Source organism: Entelurus aequoreus, linkage group LG11, assembly GCF_033978785.1.
Source record: "Entelurus aequoreus isolate RoL-2023_Sb linkage group LG11, RoL_Eaeq_v1.1, whole genome shotgun sequence".
NCBI classification, from domain to species: Eukaryota; Metazoa; Chordata; class Actinopteri; order Syngnathiformes; family Syngnathidae; genus Entelurus; species Entelurus aequoreus.
Genome location: NC_084741.1, coordinates 827,886 through 841,970, shown reverse-complemented (window position 1 = coordinate 841,970; position 14,085 = coordinate 827,886). Strand labels below are relative to the sequence as shown.

The following is a 14,085-nucleotide window of genomic DNA, read 5'->3' as shown; positions in this document are numbered from 1 at the left end:
TCCATCATGAGCGTTATCGTCCATCATGAACAATATCGTCCATGAAGAGTGTTATCATCCACCATGAGCGTTATCATCCATCATGAACTATATCGTCCATGAAGAGCGTTATCGTCCATCATGAGCGTTATCGTCCATCATGAACGATATCGTCTATGATCAGCGTTATCATCCATCATGAACTATATCGTCCATGAAGAGTGTTATCGTCCATGAAGAGCGTTATCATCCATCATGAGCGTTATCATCCATCATGAACTATATCGTCCATGAAGAGTGTTATCATCTATCATGAACTATATCGTCCATGAAGAGCGTTATCATCCATCATGAGCGTTATCATCCATCATGAACGATATCGTCCATGAAGAATGTTATCATCCATCATGAGCGTTATCATCCATCATGAACTATATCGTCCATGAAGAGCGTTATCATCCATCATGAACTATATCGTCCATGAAGAGCGTTATCGTCCATCATGAGCGTTATCGTCCATCATGAACAATATCGTCCATGAAGAGTGTTATCATCCACCATGAGCGTTATCATCCATCATGAACTATATCGTCCATGAAGAGCGTTATCGTCCATCATGAGCGTTATCGTCCATCATGAACGATATCGTCCATGATCAGCGTTATCATCCATCATGAACTATATCGTCCATGAAGAGTGTTATCGTCCATGAAGAGCGTTATCATCCATCATGAGCGTTATCATCCATCATGAACTATATCGTCCATGAAGAGTGTTATCATCCATCATGAACTATATCGTCCATGAAGAGCGTTATCATCCATCATGAACTATATCGTCCATGAAGAGTGTTATCGTCCATGAAGAGTGTTGTCATCCATCATGAGCGTTATCATCCATCATGAACTATATCGTCCATGAAGAGCGTTATCGTCCATCATGAGCGTTATCGTCCATCATGAACGATATCGTCTATGATCAGCGTTATCGTCCATCATGAACGATATCGTCTATGATCAGCGTTATCATCCATCATGAACTATATCGTCCATGAAGAGTGTTATCGTCCATGAAGAGCGTTATCATCCATCATGAGCGTTATCATCCATCATGAACTATATCGTCCATGAAGAGCGTTATCGTCCATTATGAGCGTTATCATCCATCATGAACTATATCGTCCATGAAGAGTGTTATCATCCATCATGAACTATATCGTCCATGAAGAGCGTTATCATCCATCATGAACTATATCGTCCATGAAGAGCGTTATCGTCCATCATGAGCGTTATCATCCATCATGAACTATATCGTCCATGAAGAGCGTTATCGTCCATCATGAGCGTTATCGTCCATCATGAACGATATCGTCTATGATCAGCGTTATCATCCATCATGAACGATATCGTCTATGATCAGCGTTATCATCCATCATGAACTATATCGTCCATGAAGAGTGTTATCGTCCATGAAGAGCGTTATCATCCATCATGAGCGTTATCATCCATCATGAACTATATCGTCCATGAAGAGCGTTATCGTCCATCATGAGCGTTATCATCCATCATGAACTATATCGTCCATGAAGAGCGTTATCGTCCATGAAGAGCGTTATCATCCATCATGAGCGTTATCATCCATCATGAACTATATCGTCCATCATGAGCGTTATTGTCCATCATGAGCGTTATCGTCCATGATGAGCGTTATCGTCCATGATGATCAGTATCGTCCATGAAGAGTGATATCATGGTGTGTCCCACAGACCATGGTCCAAGTGTGTCTTTACCCTCTGGGGAGGAGTGCAGAGGTCTTTGACAAGCCGCTGACCTTTGACCCTGGACGGTGGGGGGCGGAGAGAGGCGGCGAGGAGGGGGCGGGCTTTCGCTCGCTGGCGTTCGGCTTCGGGGCGAGACAATGTGTCGGCCGCAGGATCGCAGACAACGAGATTCAACTCTGCCTCATGCACGTAAGTCACGCACCACACTTTATCATATTCAATGTTTACAAGTGGAAAAAGAAGCTAAGCTAATTGCTGTGAAACATGTGATTACATCATACACATCTAAGTCATGTCAAACATCTATACTATTATTACATATACCATTATCAGCCATAATACTATTATCAGCTATTCTATTGTCAGCTATAATACTATTATCAGCTATAATACAGTTCTCAGATATACTATTATCAGCTATAATACTATTTTCAGATATGCTATTATCAGCTATAATACTATAATCAATTATATTATTATCAGCTATAATACTATAATCAATTATATTATTATCATCTATACCACTATTTTCAGCTATACTATTATCAGTTATATTACTATTATCAGATATACTATTATCAGCTATAATACTATTATTGGCTATAATACTAATATCAGATATACTATTACCAGCTATAATACTACTATCCGCTACAATACTATTTTCAGATATACTATTATCAGCTATAATACTAGTATCAGATATACTATTATCAGCTATAACACTATTTTCAGCTATACAATCATCAGCTATATTTCTATTATCAGATATACTATTATCAGATATAATACTATAATCAGCTATAATACTACTATCAGCTATAATACTATTATCAGATATACTATTATCAGCTATAATACTATTATCTGCTATAATACTATAATCAGATATACTATTATCAGCTTTAATACTACTATCAGCTATAATATTATTATCATGTATACTATTTTCAGCTATAATACTATTATCAGATATATTATTATAAGCTATATTACTATTGTTAGATATACTATTATCAGCTATAATACTATTATCAGATATACTATTATAAGCTATATTACTATTGTCAGATATACTATTATCAGCTATAATACTTCTATCAGCTATAGTACTATTATCAGTTACTGTATACTATTATCGGATATAATACCATTATCAGCTATAATACTATTATCAGTTCTACTATTATTAGCTATAATGCTAGTATCAGATATACTATTATCAGCTATAGTACTATTATGAGATATATTATCAGCTATACTATTATCAGCTATAATATTATTATCAGCTATAATACTATTATCCTCTATAATACTATTATTTTATACTATTGTAGATCCTGCTGAACTTCCACCTCAGTGTGTCGTCCTCACGAGACCTCGACACCAAAGTTACGCTCATCCTTCAGCCTGAGACTCCACCCAGGATCACCTTCCGGAAGATCTGAGACACACAAACACACACACACACACACACACACACACACACACACACACACACACACACACACACACACACACACACACACACACACACACACACACACACACACACACACACACACACACACACACACACACACACACACACACACACACACACACACACACACACACACACACACACACACAGAGAGAGAGAGAGAGAGAGAGACATGTTAGCATGGCGTACAAAAAGCAGCGAGAGACGAGGACCAGAACCAGCAGAGGACTTCCAGAATGTGCTGACCCGAGCCCATGGTGTGGTTCCAGGGTGTCATCATACAGGATCCACGTCTCCTTCCCGCACGCAGCCCGACCACCTGGTCCTGGTCCTGAGGTGGTGGATCAGATCCAGACGCTGCACCTTCAGCTTGTGGTCCTCCCCAATTACTGCGACGTCATGTGTGATGTCACCACTCTGTTGTCTTCTGTGTGATGTCACCACTCTGTTGTCTTCTACCATCATGTGTGATGTCACCACTCTGTTGTCTTCTACCATCATGTGTGATGTCACCACTTTGTTGTCTTCTGTGTGATGTCACCACTCTGTTGTCTTCTGTGTGATGTCACCACTCTGTTGTCTTCTACCATCATGTGTGATGTCACCACTCTGTTGTCTTCTGTGTGATGTCACCACTCTGTTGTCTACTACCATCATGTGTGATGTCACCACTCTGTTGTCTTCTGTGTGATGTCACCACTCTGTTGTCTACTACCATCGTGTGTGATGTCACCACTTTGTTGTCTTCTGTGTGATGTCACCACTCTGTTGTCTTCTGTGTGATGTCACCACTCTGTTGTCTTCTACCATCATGTGTGATGTCACCACTTTGTTGTCTTCTGTGTGATGTCACCACTCTGTTGTCTTCTGTGTGATGTCACCACTCTGTTGTCTTCTACCATCATGTGTGATGTCACCACTCTGTTGTCTTCTACCATCATGTGTGATGTCACCACTTTGTTGTCTTCTGTGTGATGTCACCACTCTGTTGTCTTCTGTGTGATGCCACCACTCTGTTGTCTACTACCATCATGTGTGATGTCACCACTCTGTTGTCTTCTGTGTGATGTCACCACTCTGTTGTCTAATACCATCATGTGTGATGTCACCACTCTGTTGTCCTCTGTGTGATGTCACCACTCTGTTGTCTTCTGTGTGATGTCACCACTCTGTTGTCTTCTGTGTGATGTCACCACTCTGTTGTCTACTACCATCATGTGTGATGTCACCACTCTGTTGTCTTCTGTGTGATGTCACCACTCTGTTGTCTACTACCATCATGTGCGATGTCACCACTCTGTTGTCTTCTGTGTGATGTCACCACTCTGTTGTCTTCTACCATCATGTGTGATGTCACCACTCTGTTGTCTTCTGTGTGATGTCACCACTCTGTTGTCTTCTACCATCATGTGTGATGTCACCACTCCGTTGTCTTCTACCATCATGTGTGATGTCACCACTCTGTTGTCTTCTACCATCATGTGTGATGTCACCACTCTGTCTTCTACCATCATGTGTGATGTCACCACTCTGTTGTCTACTACATCATGTGTGATGTCACCACTCTGTTATCTACTACCATCATGTGTGATGTCAACACTCTGTTGTCTACTACCATCATGTGTGATGTCACCACTCTGTTGTCTTCTACCATCATGTGTGATGTCACCACTCTGTTGTCTTCTACCATCATGTGTGATGTCACCACTCTGTTGTCTTCTACCATCATGTGTGATGTCACCACTCTGTTGTCTTCTACCATCATGTGTGATGTCACCACTCTGTTGTCTTCTACCATCATGTGTGATGTCACCACTCTGTTGTCTTCTACCATCATGTGTGATGTCACCACTCTGTTGTCTTCTGTGTGATGTCACCACTCTGTTGTCTACTACCATCATGTGTGATGTCACCACTCTGTTGTCTTCTGTGTGATGTCACCACTCTGTTGTCTACTACCATCATGTGCGATGTCACCACTCTGTTGTCTTCTGTGTGATGTCACCACTCTGTTGTCTTCTACCATCATGTGTGATGTCACCACTCTGTTGTCTTCTGTGTGATGTCACCACTCTGTTGTCTTCTACCATCATGTGTGATGTCACCACTCCGTTGTCTTCTACCATCATGTGTGATGTCACCACTCTGTTGTCTTCTACCATCATGTGTGATGTCACCACTCTGTCTTCTACCATCATGTGTGATGTCACCACTCTGTTGTCTACTACATCATGTGTGATGTCACCACTCTGTTATCTACTACCATCATGTGTGATGTCAACACTCTGTTGTCTACTACCATCATGTGTGATGTCACCACTCTGTTGTCTTCTACCATCATGTGTGATGTCACCACTCTGTTGTCTTCTACCATCATGTGTGATGTCACCACTCTGTTGTCTTCTACCATCATGTGTGATGTCACCACTCTGTTGTCTTCTACCATCATGTGTGATGTCACCACTCTGTTGTCTTCTACCATCATGTGTGATGTCACCACTCTGTTGTCTTCTACCATCATGTGTGATGTCACCACTCTGTTGTCTTCTACCATCATGTGTGATGTCACCACTCTGTTGTCTTCTACCATCATGTGTGATGTCACCACTCTGTTGTCTTCTGTGTGATGTCACCACTCTGTTGTTTACTACCATCATGTGTGATGTCACCACTCTGTTGTCTTCTGTGTGATGTCACCACTCTGTTGTCTACTACCATCATGTGCGATGTCACCACTCTGTTGTCTTCTGTGTGATGTCACCACTCTGTTGTCTTCTACCATCATGTGTGATGTCACCACTCTGTTGTCTTCTGTGTGATGTCACCACTCTGTTGTCTTCTACCATCATGTGTGATGTCACCACTCCGTTGTCTTCTACCATCATGTGTGATGTCACCACTCTGTTGTCTTCTACCATCATGTGTGATGTCACCACTCTGTCTTCTACCATCATGTGTGATGTCACCACTCTGTTGTCTACTACATCATGTGTGATGTCACCACTCTGTTATCTACTACCATCATGTGTGATGTCAACACTCTGTTGTCTACTACCATCATGTGTGATGTCACCACTCTGTTGTCTTCTACCATCATGTGTGATGTCACCACTCTGTTGTCTTCTACCATCATGTGTGATGTCACCACTCTGTTGTCTTCTACCATCATGTGTGATGTCACCACTCTGTTGTCTTCTACCATCATGTGTGATGTCACCACTCTGTTGTCTTCTACCATCATGTGTGATGTCACCACTCTGTTGTCTTCTACCATCATGTGTGATGTCACCACTCCGTTGTCTTCTACCATCCTGGAAATGACCCAAGCCTTGACTTTGGTGTGTTTTGTTTCTTTGCAAAAAATGTCATTGTCAAATCTGAGGGGGTTTTAGCATCCTGATAGAACACCGAGGAGTACCTGCTGGTGTCCAGAGAGCCAGCCCTACATTCCGTACTAAGATACCACGCTGCACCACCTGTGTCTCAAAGCTCCAAATAAATATTCAGTAGACATTCAGATCCCTCAACATTTTTTTATTGAACAGAAATTCCATTCATTGTTCAACGATCTTCACCTTCGTCATCCTCGATCGCCCACACATCCACCTCATCCTTCAGCCCGGTAGAAGGTGGCACACCTGCCACATAAAATTAAGTGGTAGGCCACACAAAATAACCAGGCAGGACTAAAATAAATGACTTTATTTTCAAAATATTACAACTTTACTTCCACAATATTAGACTTTTATTTTAGTAAAATCATGACTTTATTTTCAAAATATTACAACTTTACTTCCACAATATTAGACTTTTATTCTTTATTTTCAAAATATTACAACTTTACTTCTTTTATTCTTATAAAATCATGACTTTATTTTCAAAATATTACAACTTTACTTCCACAATATTAGACTTTTATTCTTTATTTTCAAAATATTACAACTTTACTTCTTTTATTCTTGTAAAATCGTAACTTTATTTTCAAAATATTACAACTTTACTTCCACAATATTAGACTTTTATTCTTGTAAAATCGTGACTTTATTTACAAAATATTGCAACTTTACTTCCGCAATATTGGACTTTTATTCTTGTAAAATCATGAATTTATTTTCAAGATATTACAACTTTACTTCCGCAATATTAGACTTTAATTCTTGTAAAATCATGAATTTATTTTCAAAATATTGCCACTTTACTTTCACAATATTAGACTTTTATTCTTGTAAAATCATGACTTTATTTTCAAAATATTACAACTTTACTTCCACAATAATAGACTTTTATTCTTGTAAATTCATGACTTTATTTTCAAAATATTACAACTTTACTTCCACAATATTAGACTTTTATTCTTGTAAAATCATGACTTTATTTTCAAAATATTACAACGTTACTTCCACAATATTAGACTCTAATTCTTGTAAAATCATGACTTTATTTTCATTATATTACAACTTTACTTCCACAATATTAGACTTTTATTCTTGTAAAATCATGACTTTATTTTCAAAATATTACAACCTTACTTCCACAATATTAGACTTTTATTCTTGTAAATTCATGACTTTATTTTCAAAATATTACAACTTTACTTCCACAATATTAGACTTTTATTCTTGTAAATTCATGACTGTCAGGCTTGTCACTGACAGTTTAGCTATGTTTTAGTTTTTCCTCTGTGTTTGTTTTATTTGCTGTCAGCACTCTTATTTTGGTTCAGTTTCCTGCTTGTCTCCTTGAGCACTGTTTCCCCTCAGCTGTGGCTGATTGGCACCTGGCCACACCTGCTGTCAATCAACCGGCTGCTATTTAGACCTGCCTTGCCCTCCAGTCAGTGCTGGAGTATTGTAAGCTGTTTCCTGTATGCTGCGGACTGTTTGCTACTACCTGTATGCTGCGGACTGTTTGCTACTACCTGTATGCTGCGGACTGTTTGCTGTAAGGTGTATGCTGATAGCTGTTTGCTACTACCTGTATGCTGATAGCTGTTTGCAGCTTGCCGTCTTCTTGTTCTTTGTTTCCTGTTTGCTGGTTCCGGTTCACCCATTTTCCTGGTATCTTGTTTCCTGTCTCCTAGTTCCTGGTTTGTGTTTTTCCTGCATTTTTTCCTGCACCTAGCCTGCCATCTCTGCATCTTGTGGTTCGTCACCACCTTTACCTGACAATGACTGTATTTTCAAAATATTACAACGTTACTTCCGCAATATTAGTCTTTTATTCTTGTAAAATCATGACTTTATTTTCAAAATATTACAACTTTACTTCCACAATATTAGACTTTTATTCTTGTAAAATCATGACTTTATTTTCAAAATATTACAACTTTACTTCCACAATATTAGACTTTTATTCTTGTAAAATCGTGACTTTATTTACAAAATATTGCAACTTTACTTCCACAATATTGGACTTTTATTCTTGTAAAATCATGACTTTATTTTCAAAATATTACAACTTTACTTCCACGATATTAAACTTTTATTCTTGTAAAATCATGACTTTATTTTCAAAATATTACAACTTTACTTCCACAATATTAGACTTTTATTCTTGTAAAATCATGACTTTATTTTCAAAATATTACAACTTTACTTCCACAATATTAGACTTTTATTCTTGTAAAATCGTGACTTTATTTTCAAAATATTACAACTTTACTTCCACAATATTAGACTTTTGTTCTTGTAAAATCATGAATTTATTTTCAAAATATTACAACTTTACTTCCACAATATTAAACTTTTATTCTTGTAAAATCATGACTTTATTTTCAAAATATTACAACTTTACTTCCACGATATTAAACTTTTATTCTTGTAAAATCATGACTTTATTTTCAAAATATTACAACTTTACTTCCACAATATTAGACTTTTATTCTTGTAAAATCATGACTTTATTTTCAAAATATTACAACTTTACTTCCACAATATTAGACTTTTATTCTTGTAAAATCGTGACTTTATTTTCAAAATATTACAACTTTACTTCCACAATATTAGACTTTTGTTCTTGTAAAATCATGACTTTATTTTCAAAATATTACAACTTTACTTCCACAATATTAGACTTTTATTCTTGTAAAATCGTGACTTTATTTACAAAATATTGCAACTTTACTTCCACAATATTGGACTTTTATTCTTGTAAAATCATGAATTTATTTTCAAAATATTACAACTTTACTTCCACAATATTAAACTTTTATTCTTGTAAAATCATGACTTTATTTTCAAAATATTACAACTTTACTTCCACAATATTAGACTTTTATTCTTGTAAAATCATGACTTTATTTTCAAAATATTACAACTTTACTTCCACAATATTACACTTTTATTCTTGTAAAATCGTGACTTTATTTACAAAATATTGCAACTTTACTTCCACAATATTGGACTTTTATTCTTGTAAAATCATGAATTTATTTTCAAAATATTACAACTTTACTTCCACAATATTAGACTTTTATTCTTGTAAAATCATGACTTTATTTTCAAAATATTACAACTTTACTTCCACAATATTAGACTTTTATTCTTGTAAAATCGTGACTTTATTTACAAAATATTGCAACTTTACTTCCACAATATTGGACTTTTATTCTTGTAAAATCATGAATTTATTTTCAAAATATTACAACTTTACTTCCACGATATTAAACTTTTATTCTTGTAAAATCATGACTTTATTTTCAAAATATTACAACTTTACTTCCACAATATTAGACTTTTATTTTTGTAAAATCGTGACTTTATTTACAAAATATTACAACTTTACTTCCACAATATTAGACTTTTATTCTTGTAAAATCATGACTTTATTTTCAAAATATTACAACTTTACTTCCACAATATTAGACTTTTATTCTTGTAAAATCATGACTTTATTTTCAAAATATTACAACTTTACTTCCACAATATTAGACTTTTATTCTTGTAAAATCATGACTTTATTTTCAAAATATTACAACTTTACTTCCACAATATTAGACTTTTATTCTTGTAAAATCATGACTTTATTTTCAAAATATTACAGCTTTACTTCCACAATATTAGACTTTTATTCTTGTAAAATCATGACTTTATTTTCAAAATATTACAACTTTACTTCCACAATATTAGACTTTTATTCTTGTAAAATCATGAATTTATTTTCAAAATATTACAACTTTACTTCCACGATATCAGACTTTTATTCTTGTAAAATCATGACTTTATTTTCAAAATATTACAACTTTACTTCCACAATATTAGACTTTTATTCTTGTAAAATCATGACTTTATTTTCAAAATATTACAACTTTACTTTCACAATATTAGACTTTTATTCTTGTAAAATCACAACTTTATTTTCAAAATATTACAACTTTATTTCCACGATATTAGAATTTTATTCTTGTAAATTCATGACTTTATTTTCAAAATATTACAACTTTACTTTCACAATATTAGACTTTTATTTTAGTAAAATCATGACTTTATTTTCAAAATATTACAACTTTACTTACACAATATTAGTCTTTTGTTCTTGTCAAATCATGACTTTATTTTTAAAAAATCATAAATTTACTCCCGCTATATTAGACTTTTATTTTAGTAAAATCATGACTGTATTTTCAAAATATTACAACTTTACTTCCACAATATTAGCCTTTTATTTTATTAAAATCATGACTTTATTTTCAAAATATTACAACTTTACTTCCACAATATTAGCCTTTTATTTTATTAAAATCATGACTTTATTTTCAAAATATTACAACTTTACTTCCACAATATTAGCCTTTTATTTTATTAAAATCATGACTTTATTTTCAAAATATTACAACTTTACTTCCACAATATTAGCCTTTTATTTCATTAAAATAATGACTTTATTTTCAAAATATTATAACTTTACTTCCACAATATTAGCCTTTTATTTTATTAAAATCATGACTTTATTTTCAAAATATTACAACTTTACTTCCACAATATTAGCCTTTTATTTCATTAAAATCATGATTGTATTTTCAAAATATTACAACTTTACTTCCACAATATTAGCCTTTTATTTTATTAAAATCATGACTTTATTTTCAAAATATTACAACTTTACTTCCACAATATTCGACTTTTATTTTAGTAAATTCCCACTTGTTTTTTTGACTTTATTCTCCTGATGTTATTTTACTCTGAAAGGAGTGGATTGAATATTGTAGTTGTGTCTGCTAATGTTGGTCCCAGTGAAAAGGTTCCTATGCAGGGGACGCTTGTGTGTGTGACACCACTGTGTGTACGTGCATGTTTGCAGTACGTTGGCAAAGGTACAAAGTTCAGTTTGTTGTGCCGCTAAAGGTGACGCCTTCAGTCAAGTAGTTGTGCACTTGTGAGGGAGAAGTGTGTCAAAGTCCAACACTTGCAGAGTCATCACTAATCACTAATCTCACATCCTTTTCATTCTGTTACTCTTACTTGTCTTGTGCTGCTCTAAAAACCACACCTGACTTGATTGAGCTTTATTTTGAAAGCTGATTTTATAGCAGAGACACTTTCAATTATTCTCAATCCGTCAGTTAAAAACAAAAACATTCCATCAGTTTGCTTTTGTCTTCCTTTTATTAAAGAATCCTGCAATTATCTCTAATTGGAGAACATTTATGTGTCTTATCAACACTTCTGGAATCTCTTATTTGTCATCTGATGAAACACTTCCACTCTTCAAATAAAACTGTGTAGACCATGGTCTTCAGATACTGGACTGTGTTGACCATGGTCTTCAGATACTGGACTGTGTTGACCATGGTCTTCAGATGGTGGACTGTGTTGACCATGGTCTTCAGATACTGGACTGTGTTGACCATGGTCTTCAGATGGTGGACTGTGTTGACCCTGGTCTTCAGATGCTGGACTGTGTTGACCCATGGTCTTCAGATACTGGACTGTGTTGACCATGGTCTTCAGATGGTGGACTGTGTTGACAAAAGATGGTGGACTGTGTTGACCATGGTCTTCAGATGGACTGTGTTGACCATGGTCTTCAGATGTTGGACTGTGTTGACCCATGGTCTTCAGATACTGGACTGTGTTGACCATGGTCTTCAGATGGTGGACTGTGTTGACAAAAGATGGTGGACTGTGTTGACCATGGCCTTCAGATGGTGGACTGTGTTGACCATGGTCTTCAGATGGTGGACTGTGTTGACCCATGGTCTTCAGATGTTGGACTGTGTTTACTATGGTCTTCAGATGGTGGACTGTGTTGACCGTGGTCTTCAGATGCTGGACTGTGTTGACCATGGTCTTCAGATACTGGACTGTGTTGACCATGGTCTTCAGATGGTGGACTGTGTTGACAAAAGATGGTGGACTGTGTTGACCATGGTCTTCAGATGCTGGACTGTGTTGACCATGGTCTTCAGATACTGGACTGTGTTGACCATGGTCTTCAGATGGTGGACTGTGTTGACAAAAGATGGTGGACTGTGTTGACCATGGCCTTCAGATGGTGGACTGTGTTGACCATGGTCTTCAGATGGTGGACTGTGTTGACCATGGTCTTCAGATGGTGGACTGTGTTGACCCATGGTCTTCAGATGTTGGACTGTGTTTACTATGGTCTTCAGATGGTGGACTGTGTTGACCATGGTCTTAAGATGCTGGACTGTGTTGACAAAAGATGGTGGACTGTGTTGACCATGGTCTTCAGATGGTGGACTGTGTTTACTATGGTCTTCAGATGGTGGACTGTGTTGACCATGGTCTTCAGATGGTGGACTGTGTTGACCATGGTCTTCAGATGGTGGACTGTGTTGACCATGGTCTTCGGATGGTGGACTGTGTTGACCATGGTCTTCAGATGGTGGACTGTGTTGACCATGGTCTTCAGATGGTGGACTGTGTTCACCATGGTCTTCAGATGGTGGACTGTGTTGACCATGGTCTTCAGATGGTGGACTGTGTTGACCATGGTGTTCAAATGGTGGACTGTGTTGACCATGGTCTTCAGATGGTGGACTGTGTTGACCATGGTCTTCAGATGGTGGACTGTGTTGACCATGGTCTTCAGATGGTGGACTGTGTTGACCATGGTCTTCAGATGGTGGACTGTGTTGACCATGGTCTTCAGATGGTGGACTGTGTTGACCATGGTGTTCAAATGGTGGACTGTGTTGACCATGGTCTTCAGATGGTGGACTGTGTTGACCATGGTGTTCAGATGTTGGACTGTGTTGACCATGGTCTTCAGATGGTGGACTGTGTTGACCATTCTTCCCTTTTTCAACATGCTAACAGTTAACATGTGAATGCTTGTTAGCATGTCTGCCATATGAAGAAATGTCTTGCAATGTGCATTTGCTTGCCTATGGATCATTGCAGACACACTAAGACAAGGCTAGTTACTAAAACCAGACCGTGTTGTAATCCAGTTGCTGTCAATCTTTTGGCACATGAACACCTAGGTGGTGAACTTGATGACCCGTCACATGACTGCTGGGTGTGTGTGTGTGCGTGTGTGCGCGTGCACGTGGGTCAAAAGGGTAAAAGTTGAGGTGAGGGGGCGGGCCGAGGCGTGGTCATGTGATCTGCGTGACTAAAGCAAGCAGGAAGGCGGACGAGACATGTGTTGATCTTGTGGCTGTCAAAATGGGTGAGTGGATCTTTTTGTGTCCTTTTTTCACCCATTCATCCTCATGTAGTCACTGATGAGTTCACTGGGAGCTGTTGGCCCCGCCTTCATCATTTAGAGGTACAATTCATCCGTTCCAAGGTTAAACTGTGACCATCGCATTTGTCACTATGTATGTATGTATGTATGTATGTATGTGTATATACATATGTGTGTGTGTGTGTCTGTG

At 37.0% G+C, this 14,085-nt stretch overlaps 2 protein-coding genes across 4 annotated transcripts in view; both read left to right on the top strand.

Annotated features, from left to right (window-relative positions):
* The window catches only part of LOC133659683 (cytochrome P450 11B, mitochondrial-like), a 56,825-nt gene extending 50,330 nt beyond the window's left edge, over positions 1-6,495 (top strand). For both annotated transcript variants that reach the window (XM_062062268.1, XM_062062267.1), the window contains 2 exons: positions 1,745-1,948; positions 3,097-6,495. In XM_062062268.1, the coding sequence (XP_061918252.1) occupies positions 1,745-1,948; positions 3,097-3,207 (315 nt within the window). In that variant the 3' untranslated portion in view covers positions 3,208-6,495. The remainder of the gene's footprint in view (positions 1-1,744; positions 1,949-3,096) is intronic.
* A 1,585-nt stretch (positions 6,496-8,080) lies between these two features.
* LOC133660525 (pyruvate kinase PKM-like) overlaps positions 8,081-14,085 on the top strand; it is a 45,754-nt gene continuing 39,749 nt past the window's right edge. The window contains exon 1 of one of the 2 annotated variants that reach the window (XM_062064063.1): positions 8,081-8,183. In XM_062064063.1, coding sequence (XP_061920047.1) covers positions 8,165-8,183 — 19 coding nt within the window. In that variant the 5' untranslated portion in view covers positions 8,081-8,164. Of the gene's footprint in view, positions 8,184-13,813; positions 13,878-14,085 lie in introns of those variants that run through there. The other variant, XM_062064065.1, reaches the window with a different exon arrangement.